Consider the following 18,283-nt stretch of genomic DNA (forward strand, 5'->3'; position numbering starts at 1 on the left):
CCACTAAAATTGTTGCAGTGCATGGGCATTATTGTGCGGAGGATTCCGTCGGGATATATCCCCCAAAACTAATGGGCACTAGTCGAACTGGAGTTTTCACTCCTTCGGTGATGATTGGAGAATGCGTCTACTGATGACGACTGTGGGCGAGAGCATATGTATATATATATTGACTATAGCCACATATGTGATAGCACCAATAGTCCCAGAGTTTTACAGTTTCTTTGGATGTAGGTTTTCAGTCTCGAGCCTGGTGAGTATTATGATTATTATGTGGGTCGAGTGGCCATGTATGTGTTATGAGCTTTTGTATGCATGTTGCATAGTATTTTTGCATTGAGTGGGTGAGTAGTTAATCGTTTGGGGATGAGGATTTCGAAACATAGCAAAATAGAGAGTTTTATTTCGAAACCTAACCCATATGTTTCGAAACAGGTGCCTTATTTTCAGCTATGCTTTCTTTTATGTATTACTTGCTAAGCCTAGTGGCTCACTCTTGTATTCCTTACCATTCTAGGTAAGAGCAAGGATGTGGCGGATGTTGATCCGAGTAAGGTGATTGGGTAGAATCATGTGTGTTGGGGCGCCCTCAACAAAAGGTCTTGGGAGTGTTTTGGGAGGCAAGTTGTAATACCCCGAGAGCCCAGAAAAGTTAGTATATATCGAGAATAGTGTAAGAAAGGAAACAACACCAGCTGGATATCTTTTAGGCTGAATGTTGACAAAGAACTCCCAAGTTAAGCGTGCTTGACCTGGGGCAATCCAAGGATGGGTGACCCCCCTGGGAAGTTCGTGTAGGCCCATCAGGGTAAGTTGTTCCGGTCCTTCCTATCGCTCGATGCGGGATGTTACAAATGGTATCAGAGCCGACCCTTGGCGAAGGCGATCCGATGAGGGCGGGGAGTGGCGCCGGGGCTTGAGGGTCTGTACAAGGAGCGGCTTCTGGCAGGCTTCTAGGATGGCAGCCCCCAAGGGGAGAAGATCTGGGACCAGTTGTAAGGTCGCATGACGAGGACGTCATGCGCTTAAGGGGGGAAGAATGTAATACCCCGAGAGCCCAGAAAAGTTAGTATATATCGAGAATAGTGTAAGAAAGGAAACAACACCAGCTGGATACCTTTTGGGCTGAATGTTGACAAAGAACTCCCAAGTTAAGCGTGCTTGACCTGGGGCAATCCAATGATGGGTGACCCCCCTGGGAAGTTCGTGTAGGCCCATCAGGGTAAGTTGTTCCGATTCTTCCTATCGCTCGAACGGGATGTTACACAAGTGCCTTAGAATTTTCCTTTCTCCAAGTGAATGTAGTATTTTGAGGATGTATGTTTTGCTAAATGATGGAAGTTCCCATTCATGGCTTGGGTTGTATAATGAATGCTATGTAAAGTCTAATGTTTATTTTAGTATGCCTTATGCATGTTATGATGTGAACGTTTAGGTTTCTATTCTCCCATGTAACGCTCTCTGTCTAGGGCCCCCTAGGCGTTGGGGTGTCCAGGAGAGGGGGTGTTACACCTATAGATTCAACTACAAAGTTAGATCTTGAAAAAGAAAGTGCACAGGTTGATAAAGGAAGATATCAAAGATTGGTGGGAAAATTAATATACTTATCCCATACATGACCAAATATAAGCTTCTCAATAAGTTGTGTTAGTCAATTTATGAATGATACTAGAAAAGTCCATATGAAGGCTGTCTACTGCATCTTAAAGTATCTAAAATTGACTCCAGGCAAAGGCTTGATGTTTCAGAAAACAAACAATCAAGGAATAGAAATGTATAGTGATGTTGATTGGGCTAGTTCAATTTGTGATAGGAGGTCAATATCTGAGTATTGCTCATTTGTTTGGGGGAATTTAGTCATTTGGCGCAGTAAAAAACAATTCATGGTCTCTAGGAGTAGCGTAGAGGCTGAATTTAGAGCTATGGCTTAAGGGTTTTGTGAAGGAATATGGTTGAAGAGAATATTTCAAGAACTACAAGTGGTTGTCCCTAAACCAGTAAAAATGCTATGTGACAATCAATCTGCCATCAGCATTGCGAAGAATCTGATCCATCATGATCGAACAAAACATGTTGAAATAGACCGGCATTTTATTAAAGAGAAGTTAGAAGAAGAGATATTACAGCTGGTCTACACTCCTACTAATAATCAAGTGGCGGATATCCTAACTAAAGCTCCACCGAGAAGAATTTTTGATGAATTGAGCTCCAATCTTAGTTTGAACAACATTTTTTTTTTCAATCCAAGCTTGAGAGAGAGTGTGGAGAATTAAAATGAAATCAATGGCATTATCAAGAAGTTGCATCCGAGATAATGCTCCTAAATATTTGGAGCATTCAAAGCTAGAGATAAGGTCGAATATCTCTCATAATAGTTAGCTGGTTATTTCTATTTTGCAAATAGATAAATTGTAAATTTAAATAGATTAGATTTTGTACTTATAGATAGATTAGACTTGTACATTAGGTAGGACTTCTATCTCCTAATCATGTATATATTGAGTACTATCAAATGAAACCAAGGATCATTCTCTTCTCTCAATTAATTCTACACTTTCTATTTCATTTAATAAGAAAACCATAACTATTAGATATCACTAAAATTCTCCCAAGTAAATGTGCTAAGTCTCCCATATAATGCTCCAATACCAACTGTTCTGACCTCGACCCTTAAGAACAAGCCACGCGGCCTTCCTATGAGAAACTACAAAAGAATTATCATATGTCCTCAGAGTATGCCAAAGATCTCTCTTTTTTTATATAACAAGTCGATGCCTTCCAGCTTACAAATAACAGTCCAACATGAACAAAACTCCAAAAGATTATATCATAATATTTATAACAAGGATACATAAAGCTTTTACCACTTCCAAAGGAAACCTACAATAGACTTTTCCTGAAACATCTGTATACACAATCTTATATACATAAGACAAAACATGGCACATACTGTATCTACCTCAATTTGTGTCATTTGTCGTATCACCTAAATAGTGGTGTGATCCATAAGCTATGGCACTCAGCTAGACGTACATGCATCTGCTACACAACCACAATACATATTCATATATGTCAATGAGTGCAAGACAAGAAAAAAAATGTCATTCTCAAGATATCATGGCAACCTTAGTCAAAGCCCTCATAGGAAAACAACGCCCTGCAAATTGTGATCTTAGAGGACTTTAGGTACAAACATACAATGGCCATCACATTTATAGATGCAAGTAAAACATATAAGATAAATAACATATGATAATGCCATAGTTGTCAAAGGCATGCCTTTGTGTGAGGCGTAACACCATGCATGAGGTACTGCCTAAGCACGCGAGACATACACCTCATGCAAGGTGCACGCCTTATGCACCTAGTAGCATTAAAACCCTATTTCTTGTCCAATCTGTCATCTTAGATCTTATTTTTTTTTGTTGATTTGATTTCATATTATTGTATATCAGAGATAGGCGAACCTAGTGGTGTAAGCTGGAAATTAATCGTGCATGCAATCATGTGGTTTGTCCTCCACTGACTTGTTTTCACCTAATCCCAGAGGCAGGTGACCTCCCTCTTAGTGACCTTTTTCTCTATTAGCCAACATGAATTGTGGTTGTTGGTTGTGTCATTGTGCATTCCCTATGTGTTTTGTTGTGTCATTTGTATTAGATTAGAATAGATGTGTAATCAGGAACATTGTATTGCAGCATTTGTATTTTTCCTGTTGTAATGTTAGATGTATAACTCTTCTAGTAGGGTTGTTTTCTAAAAGGATGACTAACCGATTAAGTTAGTTATTTCTGATCAGTCGGTCAGTTAGCTATCTCCTTGTAAATCATGGCCCTATGGCTTATAAATAGGGATCGTGGGATAGGAGTAGAGTGATTAATGTTGTGCGCTTCATTCCGAGAAGGATTATTTTCGATTTCTATCTTGTATTTGGGATTGTGCGAGAGGTTGAGAGAAAGGCTGGGTATAGCCTTGTAATCTTGGAATTCTGCTACCTTTCAGGGTATATGGGCTAGGTAGAATTAAAGTTCTCTTTGTAATCATCCTAAAGGGTTTTCAAAATAGTGGATTGGAGGTGCCCTAGCAGTCTAAACGTAGGTCTCATTTTGAGACCGAACTAGAATAAATTTCTTTGTGTTCTTGTTGTTTCTTTTATTCTCTTGTAGTTGTATGTTTCATATATCAGTTGTGTTCTCAGATGTGAGTGTTAAAGATGAGCTATTGAGTTGAGGAAATATGTGGGAGTGTTGTGTTCATCTCTAACATGTTCTATTGCATTTTTCTTTCTTTCTTCTGATTTCTTTTACAATTTAGAAGAAACTATTTTTTTTAAAAAAAAATTATTTCTTAGTTGTAATTGTTTTTCGCTGTGTGTTCTACTCTAATTTCTTTTTCTATCTCTTAATTTCTATTGCAATTTAGGAGAAACTAATTTCAAAAGAAACAAATTATTTTCTATAATTATTTTTCACTATAGTCTCAACTGATTTTTTTTTTTTCTCTCTTCTAATTCCTTTTGCAATTTAAAAGTAACCATTGTTTTTGTTATGTGTTCTATTATAATTTTTTTTCTTCAAATTGCAAAAGAATTAGAAGAAACTAATTGTTCTTCTGTAATTTTTTATTTTTTTTTTATAGTGTATTCTGCTATAATTATTTTTTTCCTCTAATTTCTTTTGCAATTATAACAAACTAATTGCAAAAGAAATAAATTGTTTTATACAATAATATTAGTTATTATTATAGTGTTGGTTATTATTATAATTATTATTGTTAGAATGATGTATTAAGTATTTTATAAGAATTTTGAAAGAATGTGCGCCTAATGTGCTCACGTTTCACCTTGCGCCTCCCACCTAGGCCCCAACTATAGCTAATGAGCGGCATTTAGCAATGACATACATGTATCTCTTACCTAAGTGCGCCTTGCACCTGAAGCCCCAACTATAGCTAATTGCCTCAGTGTGCATTGCACCTTTGACAATTATAGCTGATGTGCAGCATGTAGCAATAACATACATGTATCTCTTACCTTATCAAAGAACCCTATACTAGCTTGAGCTTCCTCAACAAGATAGATTTTTGTTAAAAAAGACTTGGCTTTCTCCTTCCTACCTAGTACCTTAATCATCCCCCCACATCCCCACTGTGATCCTTTAATAATTTCTCTTTACTGCCTTTTGAGTTATTTGCTAGAGGAAAGTTGGCCACCTTGCTTATTGGTGGATAGCCATGTGACAATTTAGTTGCCATTAATCTTTACAAGAAATGTTTTGTTTCTCAAGTTTTTCCACGTCCAACTTGATTTCATGTGTATATTGTTGATCTCCTCGGATTTTAACAATCTAATATGAAATTGACACCATGCAATCACTTTTGTTAACTTTTTTCAACCGCAATGATTATTACACTTTATCTGACGTACTTTATCTGACGTTCTAACTCTCTATTCTTAATATTTATATGAAATTCAATGCAATGATTATTACATTTTGTTTAATATTCTAATTCTCTATCCTTATTATTGTTGTTGTTGTTAAATTGCTAGCCATGATCTCATCTAAAAGCTTAAAATTGTAGATAGAGAGTTAACTTTATCTTTTATATTATTATTTTTACTCTTAGCACCCTCCCCCTACATGTGGCTAGAGTTCACTATATAATTGGTCCAAACACATACAATTAATGAAATATTGGGTTACCGGTGAGGTTGAAACTTTTGCCTACTATGATCTTATTAAATTGTTAATCACTATCTTATTTTAAAACTTAAAGCTATAGATAGAGGGTTAACTTTATCTTTTATATTATTATTTTAATCTCAACAATTATTATTATTATTATTATTATTATTAGTGCAAAGTCATGAGATATAACATACCTTGGATAATAAGAAACAATTACTAAGAAACAAAGTGATAGCATTAGTTAAGATCCTATGGCAAAACCAGTCAGTAGAAGAAGCTACAAGGGGAAGTGAATAGAAAAGGAGAACTCAATATCTGCAAGTGTTTGAGAAGGAGATGGAAATGTAATAAGAATGTCAAGGACACAATTTTTGTAAGAAGGGCAAATTGTGATATCCCATGCATTTGCGGTTATAACAATACTTGGTAAAACACAAAAAGGAAAAAATACAAACACACACTTCAGATTTTGGAGCTCCCTGTTCCAAGACAGGATGTTGCATTGAATTATCATATAAATATTAAAGATTGCCAATAGGAATATTAAATAAAGTGCAATAATCATTGCCGTTGGAAAAAGTCAATAAAAGTGGCTGCACGGTGTCAATTTCCTATCAAAACAGATGTAAAATCTTCACGACAACAGCCAGAGGTGGCTAATTGTTAAAATCCGAGGGGGTGGATATTATACACATGAAACCAAATTGGTCAAGATAAACTTAGAAAAATAACATTTCTTCTAGAGATTAGTGGCAACTAAACAGCCACATGACATGTCCAATTCTCCACAAATAAGCAAGGTAGCCAACTTTCTGTTATGTACTTGGGGTATTTTGTGTACTTACGTGATGTAATTGCAGGTGGCATTAGTAGAGGTGGCAATAGTAAATAAAATAGAATTTGGTTAGTGTTTTAGTAGATTGTACGCAGGTAGAACATAAGGAGGTAGAACATAAGCAGTTATCAGACTTTGGGCGGGAACTTATGTACGCAGGGAAGGTTTAAAATTGCAGCCTACCCCATTTTGGGAAGCATCTGGAATTCTATCTCTCTCTCTCTCTCTCTCTCTCTGCAATTCTATCTTCTTTTTCCCTCTCATTTTCCTATGCGAATTCTCTCAATTCCTCTGTAAGTTCTATCAATTCGGAGAAGATCCGGATTGACAATTGCCAGATCCCTTAGGATCTGACACTTTCCTTCAACAAGCAACTCAAAAAGGCCGTAAAGGAAAATTATAAAAGGAGCACAGTGAGGACATGAGAGGATTATTAAGATAATGGGAAGGAGTAAAACCCAGTCTTTATTACAGAAATCTATCTTGCCAAAGAAGCTCAAGCTAGTAGAGGGTTTTTTGTTAAGCTAAGAAGTGCTTGTATATTGTTGCTAAATGCTGCACATTACATGCTACCACATGTTATTTGCCCTGCATGTTTTACTTGCATCTGTATATGTGATGACCACAGTATATCTGCGCCTAAAATCGTGTGAGACCACAGTCCGCAAGGGGGTCGTTTTCTTGGCAAGGCTTTGACTAAGGATGTCATGATATCATGAAAATGACATGTTATTATTCTGTCTCACATTCATTGACATTTGAGCATATCTCATGTGTGGAGCATATGCATGCATCTTTTACTGGGCATTAGAGCTCATGTGGTTATTGTTACCACACAACCATCCAAGTGATAAGGAAAATGACAGAGACTGAGGTAGAGACAGGATGCTGCCATGTTGTCTTATATATATATATATAATTCTGTATATAGATATTTGGGGAAAAAAACTGATAGGTTTCCTTTAGAAGCGGTAAAAGCTTAATGTACTTTTGTTATAAATATTACGGAATGCATATTTTGGAGTTTTGTTTGCATTGTAATGTTATTTGTACACAGGAAGGTGTTGTTTATAAAATAAGAGAAATTTCTGGCATACCCTGAGGACATAACAATTCCTTTGCAGTTTCTCATAGGAGAGTTGTGGGATCAAGCTTAAGAGTCAGGGTCTGGACAGTTGGTAACCTGGTACCAATATGGGAACTAATAGCCTAACCACATGTGAAGGTATGAAAGAGACATCCACCTGATGGAAGACTCCCCTGCAACTGCGCTAAGTGAGGTATCAGGAAAGCACCAGACTGGGGGCAAGATGCTGGAAACAGTGTTTGGAAGTGGTCAACATAAGGCCAATGGATGGAATAAAAAATAAAGAAATCTAGCAAAAGACGTGGAGGAAGATCAAAAGAACTTGATGAAAAACCATTAAACATGACATAAAATATAATGGCCTTAAAGAATATATGATCATAAATAGAGATGGTAGAAAGCTAGAATTTATATAGCCAATCCCATCTGGTGGAATTAAGGCTTGTGATTGTTTCTATTGTCAGTGCAGTAGTTATGGTCTTGATCCATTTCACACATCCTGCTGGTTCAAGTCATATGTTACAAGTTTCATGATCGTAGCCTCTTTAAACTGTTCACTACAGAGGCAAGACAAGCCTAGTTAAGTAGGGACTCACAGGAAGACACAACCTGATTACTAGAGTTGTTAAAACCATATATCATTTTGTTCCAGTATTTAAGATTTTGGGACAGAATTTGAGTCCTATTAGGTCAATAATTTGGGCATTCAACTTTGAATATGTCTACGACTTTTTAAAGTGTACATAAGCCTACATATAAAATTGATTGCATTAAATGGTACAGCTACTAAGTAATCCATGAAAAAACTCCATGGGTGGATGCATGCCAATAAATCTCCAAAACCAACTCCCTTGGTTGTCCAAAATCCGATGCACCACAAGGTTAAATAGCAAAATAACTGAGAAAAATTGTTGTAACCCTGTATGATTCCCAACCAGGAAACAACTAAAAGTTCCGCAATATGGCTTTTCACCCAAGACCCCTAATAAAAAATACCAACTTCATTTTAAGAACTCTTTAACACTAGTGCACTTACCAATTTTAATTCAAGCAGCTTAGAAACTGCATCTTGAATGAACTATCCTCTTCCTAGTTCCATAACTCATTTATCTTCTCAGACGCGTTTTCTGCCTATATCATGCAACAAGTTCCATAAAACAAAATGCAAGTCAAATTTAATTTCTGCTAGCATTGAATGCCCAATCAACCACGATGGTCTTATATTAAGGGCCTTTTACTGGTTTCTTCTCAAAACAAAGCTTCCTATTCTGTTCAAATTAGAATTATTAACAAAATTGCAACAGCTCCAATCTACCCTATATCGACATGATAGAAAGATATTCAATACTTAGATAGAAGAAAGAGCCTTTCCACAGAAACATCTTCACAGCTACAAAACTAAAGAAATATCAAAGTACCTAATGATGCGCACATGTAAGCATAAATCACATTAGAACACAAGCATCTCATGGCATTCCAGAAAAAAGGTCAAAAGCAAGGTTGCAGATAAAATCCATCATAAGGCTTTTATTCATAATCCACATAACTTGAGCATCAACCCCACATATTCATGTGGGCAAAACAATGGGATGATTACAGACAACGAAGATTGTTGGCAATACAACAGAATCGAAACCTAAAAACCTCAATCAACTGTAAACTATTATCTCCCTCCCTCAATTCAAGAAAGAACGAAGAATTTTTCTGGCACCAAATGTGGTTCAAAACAATTGTATAATTGTCAAGTTATATAAATATATGATTCTATAAAACCAAAATTGTGGTATTACCCATTGATCTAGCTCTTAGCAATCTCCTCCTCATGCCCTCCAGCCTCAATCTTCCTCTTATTCTTCTCAATCGCGGCCGCGACCTCCTGTGGCATATACTTTTCATCATGCTTCGCCAGCACCTCCGTGGCCGCAAAATAACACTCGCCGCTCCTCGCCTTGCCCGAAACGTTCTTAGGAGGCACCTCTCTCTTGATCTCCTCCGGAATAGGCTTAACAAAGCCTTCCACCACCACCGAATGGCCTTCACGGAACAAGTCGGGCAAGGAGCCCTGGTATCGGACCAAGATGTCGGTGATTAGGTCGGTGATGACGAACTCCATCTCGGTGGAGTTGGCCGGGTGGGCGACACTGCCTTCGAGCACCAGACCACCGAGCCGGAACTTGTTCTTGGTAGGGTTTGCGTTGTATTTGGCGAGAGCATCGGTTGGGGTCACATAGAAGACCAATTGGTCCTGGAAATTGTTGAGCACGATCACGACGAAACCCGCGATGCAGCTAAAGGTCAGGGCGTAAGTCCAGAGCCGGCGCTGCTGGAGCTGCCGCGCTCGGGCGCCGATGTCCACCCGGTTCGAGCGGACAGGTTGCCGCCGGGCGATCGAGAAGAAGCGGAAGCCCAAAGGGAGGTCGGAGGCGGTGATGGACGGCTCAGATTGGAGGATGGCGGAGGAGATCGAGGGTGGGAAGTTGGAGGAGAGGGAGAAGATTGGAGGATGGTGGTGGTGAGAGTGGAAGTGGCGGCGGAGAAGACGAGCAGCGAATCGGGAGCTTAGTGCGCAGGCCATCGCGATTTTCTCGGGAAAATTTTCTAAAGGGGAGAAAGTGAAAGAAAGGAAAAGAGGGGGGTTTTGAGGGGTTTCCACGGAGGCGCGTGATTAGCTACTTGGCTACTTCGCCTCGGTCAATCTCGCACAACAATTTATAAATAGTAATAATAATAATAATAATAATAATAATAATAATTTGATGGAACGACAAGTTAGATGATCAAATAGAACTTCGTCGTTTGAAGTTTAATTGAATTTTATGATCAAGCTTCATTCAAAGGCAGTAGCGGCAAGTGACGAGATGGTCAGTGGCAATGGACACGAGGCACAATAGCGAGGCAACAAGAAGATGCAATCGTGATCATACAAGGTACTTTAACGGAGCGACAGTGAGATACAGAGGTAGTAGTCCAAGGCACTATAACACGGTGACGAGAGGATACATCAACATTTAGCGAGGTGAAGCTTGCTGGAGACGACCGTGATAGATGAGAGAATAGGCAACCAAGGGTAAGGATGGTAAATTTACAAATTAGATGAGAGTATTTTTATCATTGGACATTTTTAATCATTCTCTCACTACTCAATTATTTATATAAGTAATATTTTTTTTTTAATTTTTCACGTGTCACTATATAACTAAATCTATTATCTATCTATTCTATTATATATTAACCTTTTTTATTATTTTGATGTTAAAGTTATTGACAAAGTGATTTTTAAAACATATTTTATATTGAAGAGATAGTATGTAACATATTCATACCTAATATTTTTTTTGTAAAATGGTGACGAAATTCTTTTCATTTTTTACTATAGGTATTTCATTAATTTATAATAGTAGGCATCAAACTAATAAAAGATAAATTTTGATCATAGAAAAAATTCTCTTCAAACAACCAGTCTATCATAACTTAGGTTTAAACTTGAAACTAATTTTACCCCTATACTAAGAATCTTTTTGACATAAATTTTACTTAAAAAATCTAAAGAATTGAATTTCAATTATTAAGTATATTTTTTATTTACACGTAAGCACGAGACACATCATTAATACCTATTTATATACAATTAACAAGGATTTAGAGTTAAAAACTCACAAAATTACACCTTATTTTTTTTTATTTAAGAGAGAGATAAGAGAATATAGTGAAAATTTTCAATAAAAAGAAATTTTATGTCGTAATTCAATCGCGCCTAACAATTGAAAATTAAGTCATTTTTATAGTTATAAAGATTCACATCTCATCAAAGAAAATTATAAATGCATCAATATCGGAATAACATCAATAGAAATTAACTTTTCTCCTCCTATGATATATTATATAAAATATTTGTGTTTTTTAAATATGCTTCAATATAACAATAAATTATCAAGAGACGCGTAACTACCTTAATCTGCCAATAATGCACCTAAACATTTATTTCTATTTATTTAGTAACATGTGGCCACCCCTACAATTGAGATTTAACTCAGCCTGCCAAATAAAAACTCTTTTAACATTAAATGAGTACAGATTTTTGGTGAATATTCTTTAATATATTATTGCCCAATAGAAATGTAATATGCACCAAGAGAAGGTGTACTCTCCTGCGTTGCCATATCCGTCGTGCTTTGCCTCTCTCAATCGATCTCCATTATTATTGTTGCCCAATACCGATGCAAAACACTGAAAATAAATTTTTAACAATATTTCATATTACAACCAAATAACCAAAAAACACATTTCAAAAAAATTCTTTTAAGAAATTGTTTCAGAAAAATTATTTTCCATCATAAAAACACTTTCCCCCAAACCAAACAAACAGAACCTGATTTTTCTTTGCTATTTCTTTACTTGAAAGCTTCTAATAATAATAATCCAGAACAGATAAAAGTTTGCTATATTATCTTTGTATACAGACGGCAGAGAGATTAATTTACCACAAAAGGAATGGCCGATAGGTTTGTTAATGATCAGCAAAAATACAGATCCATATATACACACCCATGTAGTGAGAAAACATAGGAGGGCATGGCTAAATATATTACCAACAAAAAGCTAGAGCTTCTGTAACAGCAAGGGCTTCTTCCTATTCTATGCTGCCGGCCTTTACACAATGTACAATGAAGCCAACCAACACCACAGTGCTTAATCCAATCTGAAGCCATCAAAATGAGAGAAATTTGTTATATATCCAGTCATTGTACCTGGGCAGCAGATTCAGATTCATTCTCTGCTGCAGAGGAAGAGTCCTTTGCCCCTTCAGACCCAGAATCGCCCTGCTGAGACGCTTCTAATCTATGTTGTTCCTCAGAGGGCCTGTCATTAAGGGGGGGATTGGGAGGAATTTCAGAAGGGGCATCAACTTCAGGCCCTGTAACCAGGCTTTCTTGCATGACATCTGTCAATTCTTCCAAGCTTTCAGGAGGACCAGTGTTTATCTGGTTTTCCGAAGGACCAGTATTTAGAAGATGAACTCCGTTTTCTTGCACTGCTGCATATTCCCTCCCTGCTGGCATATCAGCATCGATTACAATGGCCTGAACTGTGATTGCGGTGTCAGAAATTGAAGCATAAGGAACATCAGGTTTCTCACAAGGCACGTTTCCAGAAGAACCAACCACACTTTTACAATCTTTTCCTTCTGCACTAACTTCCTTCTCAGACATCTCAATATCAGGATCAACTTCCGGAGCAGCTCTTTCCAATATTGACATTGTTGAAACACTTTTTTCCTCCAATATCTTAGTCTCCCCATGATCTGAGGCAACTATGTCATCAGGAGCCTGACATTCCACTTCTTGTTCTTTAGCTTCATCTTTCCCAGATTGACTCTCAAATCGTGCTTCTGCATTAACCACCTCCTCAGACATCTCAGTCTCAGGATCAAATGCTGGATCACCTGTCCCTGACACTGACAAAGTTGAAAACTTATCCTCCTCCAAGATCTTACTCGACCCTGGATCTGAGCCAACCGCACATTCAGGAGCCGGACATTCAGTTTCTTGTTCTTTAGCTTTGTTGTTCCCTGATTGATCCTCGAACGTATCCACTGTAAGGTCTACACCTGGAGATTCCTTTCCCAAAACTGGAGGATCAGGCACAAGAAGTTTCTCATGACATTTGTCTTCCAATGGATCGGAAACAGCTGAAGAGTATTCCATGTTCGTTCCTGCACTAGAGTTTGCTAGGTCTGGACCTCTAGGATCTGCCTCATGTTCATAAGAACCAGAATTGATCTTTGTTTCTGGTCCATAAACCACAGGCTTAGCACACTGCAATAAAGGATCACTGCACTTTTGTGCTTCTACATCAGCTTCCTTATCAGTCTTTCCAGTTTCAGCATCAACTGAGGCAGCTGTTTCCAAAATTGACAGAGGGTAACACTTTTTCTCCTCAAAATTCTTGGTCACCCCAGGCTCCAAAATGACTAAATCATTTAGACCAGAAACCTTCCTTTCTTCTTCAACATTAGTCCCCACAATTGAGTTTGCTTGGACTAGACCTATCGGATCTGCCTCATATTCAAAAGAACCAGAAGCATTCTTGGTTTCCAGTGCAGAAGCCTCAGGCATTTCATCAATAATAGCCTGCGAAATAGGATCACTGCTCCTTAGTGTTTCTGCAACAGCTTCCTTCTCAGTTTCAGCGTCAGGGCCTGGAGCTTCTCTTTCCAACGTTGGCAAAGTAGAACACATTTTCTCCTCCAAGTCCTGTATCTCCCCGGGCACTGAAATGACTAATTCATCTAAACCAGAAGCCTTGCTTTCTTCTTCTACATTAGTCCCCACAATTGAATTTGCAAGGACCAGACCTCTTGGACCCGCCTCATGCTGAATAGAATCAGAATTGGTTTCAATTTCAGGTCCACAAGCCTCATCTGTAACAACACCCTGCAAAATACAATCACTGCTCTCTTGTGCTTCTCCATCAGCTTCCTTCATTTTTTCAGTATCAGCATCGATAACTGGAACTTCTTTTCCCAACCTTGACAAAGTACAAGTCTTCTCCGAATTCTGAGTCCCCCCAGACTCTGAAACAACCAATTCGTCTAGACCAGAATATTTCCCTTCTTCTTCTTTGTCATCTTGCTTCGTAGATTTAACCTCAGACTTGTCTAGAAGATGACCTTTGTTTTCTTGCTCTGCTGCATAATCCCTGCCAGGTGGAATATCAGCATCGATTACAATGGCCTGAACTGTAATTTCAGTGTCAGAAATTGAAGCATCAGGAACAGCAGGTTTCTCACAAGGCACATCATTCAGTGGTTCAGCATTGACATGGTCTGTAGGGCCCAATACATTTCCAGACGAACCAACGACACTCTTGCAATCTTTTCCTTCTGCACTAACTTCCTTCTCAGACATCTCAATATCAGGATCAACTGCCGGAGCAGCTCTTTCCAACATTGACATTGTTAAAAAACTTTTCTCCTCCAAAATCTTAGTCTCTCCATGATCTGAGGCAGCTATGTAGTCAGGATCCAGACATTCCACTTCTTGTTCTTTAGCTTCTTCTTTCCCAGATTGATCCTCAATTCGTGCTTCTGCATTAACCTTCTTCTCAGACATCTCAGTCTCAGGATCAGATGCTAGATCACCAGCCTCTAACACTGATAAAGTTGAAAACTTATCCTCCTCCAAAATCTTACTTGACCCTGGATCTGAGCCGACTGCACAGTCAGGAGCTGGACATTTAGTTTCTTGTTCTTTAGCTTTGTCCTTCCCTGATAGATCCTTGAACTTATCCACTGTAAGGTCCAAACCTGGAGGTTCATTTCCCAAAACTGGAGGAACATGCGCAAGAACTTTATCATGACATGCGTCTTCCAATGGCTCAGCAACAGCTGAAGAGTATTCCACGTTAGTTCCCACACTTGAGTTTACTTGGACTGGACCTCTAGGATCTGCCTCATGTTCAAAAGAACCAGAATTGATCTGTGTTTCTGGTCCGTCAACCACAGGCTTTGTAACAATAGCACACTGCAACAAAGGGTCACTGCTCTTTTGTACTTCTGCATCACCTTCCTTCTCAGTCTCTCCAGTTTCAGCATCAACTGGGGCAGCTGTTTCCAAAATTGACAGAGGGGAACACTTTTTCTCATCAAAATTCCTAGTCACCCCAGGCTCTGAAATGACTAAATAATCTAGACCAGAAACCTTCCTTTCTTCTTCTACATTGGTCCCCGCAATTGAGTTTGTTTTGACTAGACCTATTGGATCTGCCTCGTATTCAGAAGAACCAGAAACAATCTTGGTTTCTGGTGCAGAAGCCTCAGGCTTTGTATCAATAACAGTCTGCAAAATAGGATCACTGCTCTTTAGTGCTTCTGCGTCAGCTTCCTTCTCAGTTTCAGCACCAGGGCCTGGAGCTTCTCTTTCCAACTTTGGCAAAGTAGAACACATTTTCTCCTCCAAGTTCTGCATCTCTGCGGGCACTGAAATGCCTAAATCATCTAAACCAGAAGCCTTGCTCTCTTCTTCTACATTAGTCCCCACAACTGAATTTGCAAGGACCAGACCTCTTGGACCTGACTCATGCAGAAAAGAACCAGAATTGGCTTCAGTTTCAGGTCCACAAGCCTCATCAGTAACAACAGCACCCTGCAAAATATGATCACTGCTCTCTTGTACTTCCGCATCAGCTTCTTTCTCCATTTTTTCAGTATCAGGATTGACAACTGGAACTTCTTTTCCCAACATTGACAAAGTACAAGTCTTCTCCAAATTCAGAGTCTCCCCAGGTTCTGAAACAACCATTTCATCTAGACCAGAACACTTCATTTCTTCTTTCTCATCTTGCTTCATAGATTGAACCTCAGAATTGTTCCTTGAATGGTCCCCAACTGAAGCTATTGTTCCCAAAACTGAAGCATCAGAAGCAGGAGGTTTCTCATGAGGCACAATGTCTAATGGTTCAAAATTGGGAGGAACAATTGAAGTGCCTTCCATATTAGTTTTCAACTTCAAGTTCTCTTCATCTAGACCACATAAATTTTGCATATTTTCACGCAAACTAACATCAACTTTTTTTCCTTCAAGTTTATGAACCTCTAACTTTAAATCGACAGCATTCTGCATAACAGGATCACTTTGCTCTGGTATTTTTGCAGAAACATCCTTCTCCGTCTTTTGGATCTCGGTATCAACTTTATCTGCTGTCTCCAATGTTGAAAATTTGTTTTTGTCCTCCAAACTCTTAGTCCCAGACATTGAAGACTCTGACAAAACATTTGCCTCTAGAACAGGAACTTCTGTCTCTTGTGATTTTTCATCTCTTTTAACAGTTTGACTGTCACTTGCATCCAAAGAGATGGAAGCACTGTTACTTGCTATTGAGAAACAATTTTCCTGCTTGCTCTGGGACAAATAATCTGATTGGCCAGTTGGTTTTGCATCTGAACCATGTAAATTATCAGAGATCTGGACCTCAGATGAGAGTGCATGCGCAACATTTGTCAGCTCCATAGCTTCATTCTGTCTCTTTCTTCTCGTGACAACAGATTTTCTCCCTGATGATACAAGTTGTTTGCTCTGAGGTTGTTCATTAGAGTTTGAATCCTGGCCAGATAGACCATCTACAGCAACAGGTGCAACAGGATCTAGTTTCCTTCCTCTGCGCCGGGGTGCCTCCACTCCACTTTGAGGTGCACGACCTCGTCCTTTAGTTTGCTTTGGCATGGGAGGATTGGAAGGAACAGATTGTGAACCAGGGGGAACAGAAGTCAACAAAGAATTTGGCTGACAACTAGAAACAATGTCGGCTCCAAAATTAGGCACAGTTGCCTTAACACCTGTTACAATAGAAGTAGCAGGAGAAGAATCAGAAACAGAGACCATGAGATTGCAAGAAACAGGCTGTGTTTCAGATCCCAAATCCTGTTTCCCAGATTCAGATGATATTGGATCAACAGAAAGAGGATGCGTTTCTGATCCTAAATCCTTTTTCCCAGATTCAGATGATGTCGGTAGAACCAGAACAGAAGGTGAGACCATACCTTGTTCATTACAGTTCACCTTAGCAGAACCAGTTACAGAATCAAGACAAGAGGCTGCTGGGAGACTGGAAATCGGTTCCCTCTGTGCCACCATTTCTGTCGTCAAAGACACAGGAGGAACTGCAGGAACTGGAACAGCAGGTGGTAATGAAGCCTGCTTCTTGCTTCTACGCCTGGGTGCTTCTGCCCCAAATCTAGTTTTCCGAGTTTGTCCTTTCACTTGCACCATTGGAGAAGGGGAAGGAGCAACAGCTGTGGCATCAGCACCAACAGAAACGGAAGTTGCCGAAGTGGCCAGAGAAGAAATAGAAACAGAAGGAAGAGCGGGCGTTGACTCAGAGCTAGGAGCAATCCATACACCAAATTTAGGATGGGATCCACTAGCAGCTTTTTCTGTAACATAACTAGGCACTGAATCAGCTCCAGGTACCCCAGGAAAGCCAGAAGCTGGCCTGCTCTGGGACAACATATCTGTTTTACTGGCTCCAGAGAGTGCTGGAGATACTGCAGATTGGGAGACATCTGTAGTTACCCTCTTTGGCCTTCCACGGCCCCGTTTAGACGGAGGCGTTACCTCTTTGCTTTGCTGCATTGGCAGCTGTAGAGATGGTTGTGGGGACACCATGGCTACTGCTGGTGGCTCTGTTTTAACAGTGGAAGTGATAGACCCACTGACCACTACCAGTGAGTTGGCATCAACCCTTTCTTCCTTCAGTTTAGGGGACCCAGGGGACTCCACCTGGCACAACTTCTCAAATTCTTCTTCTGTCCATTGCTCTTCATAAGACCGCACCTGAAGAATAGAAGAATCTAAAATAATAAAAACACTAGAAAACGTACATATTACGTCATCTTATAGTTCAAACTTTTGTTTAATAGAAGAAGACAATTCAGCAAAAATATGAATCGTTGTTCTATTTATTCTTGATTAAGATTATTTAGTCCCTGTAAAGCTTTATCATGTGATAGAAATTTTTTTAGGCCAAAATTCATATTTTAAGAGTTATTTTCCAAAATTGTTTAAAGTTATTTCATGGGCTGCACTCCAGCCAGACCTTTTCTAGTTGTATACCTTGCTGGATTATGTTGTATAGGAAACATAATCCTGAGTCCTTTTCAAGAGTCCGTTTCATTGT

At 38.9% G+C, this 18,283-nt stretch overlaps 2 protein-coding genes across 3 annotated transcripts in view; both read right to left on the reverse strand.

The window, feature by feature from the left end:
- Positions 1–9,086: 9,086 nt before the first annotated feature.
- LOC127796290 (cytochrome c-type biogenesis protein CcmE homolog, mitochondrial) lies at positions 9,087–10,280 on the reverse strand. Its single transcript, XM_052328362.1, has one exon. The coding sequence runs from the start codon at positions 10,182–10,184 to the stop codon at positions 9,408–9,410; it is 777 nt and encodes a 258-aa protein (XP_052184322.1). The 5' UTR covers positions 10,185–10,280; the 3' UTR covers positions 9,087–9,407.
- Positions 10,281–12,036: 1,756 nt separating this feature from the next.
- LOC127805065 (chromatin structure-remodeling complex protein SYD) overlaps positions 12,037–18,283 on the reverse strand; it is a 61,972-nt gene continuing 55,725 nt past the window's right edge. The window contains exons 32-33 of one of the 2 annotated variants that reach the window (XM_052342224.1): positions 17,148–17,940; positions 12,037–16,943 (exon numbers count right to left, since the gene is read on the reverse strand). In XM_052342224.1, the coding sequence (XP_052198184.1) occupies positions 12,349–16,943; positions 17,148–17,940 (5,388 nt within the window). In that variant the 3' untranslated portion in view covers positions 12,037–12,348. Of the gene's footprint in view, positions 17,941–18,283 lie in introns of both variants that reach the window. The other variant, XM_052342223.1, reaches the window with a different exon arrangement.

This window comes from Diospyros lotus, chromosome 1 (genome assembly GCF_014633365.1).
Source record: "Diospyros lotus cultivar Yz01 chromosome 1, ASM1463336v1, whole genome shotgun sequence".
In the NCBI taxonomy this organism is placed as follows: Eukaryota; Viridiplantae; Streptophyta; class Magnoliopsida; order Ericales; family Ebenaceae; genus Diospyros; species Diospyros lotus.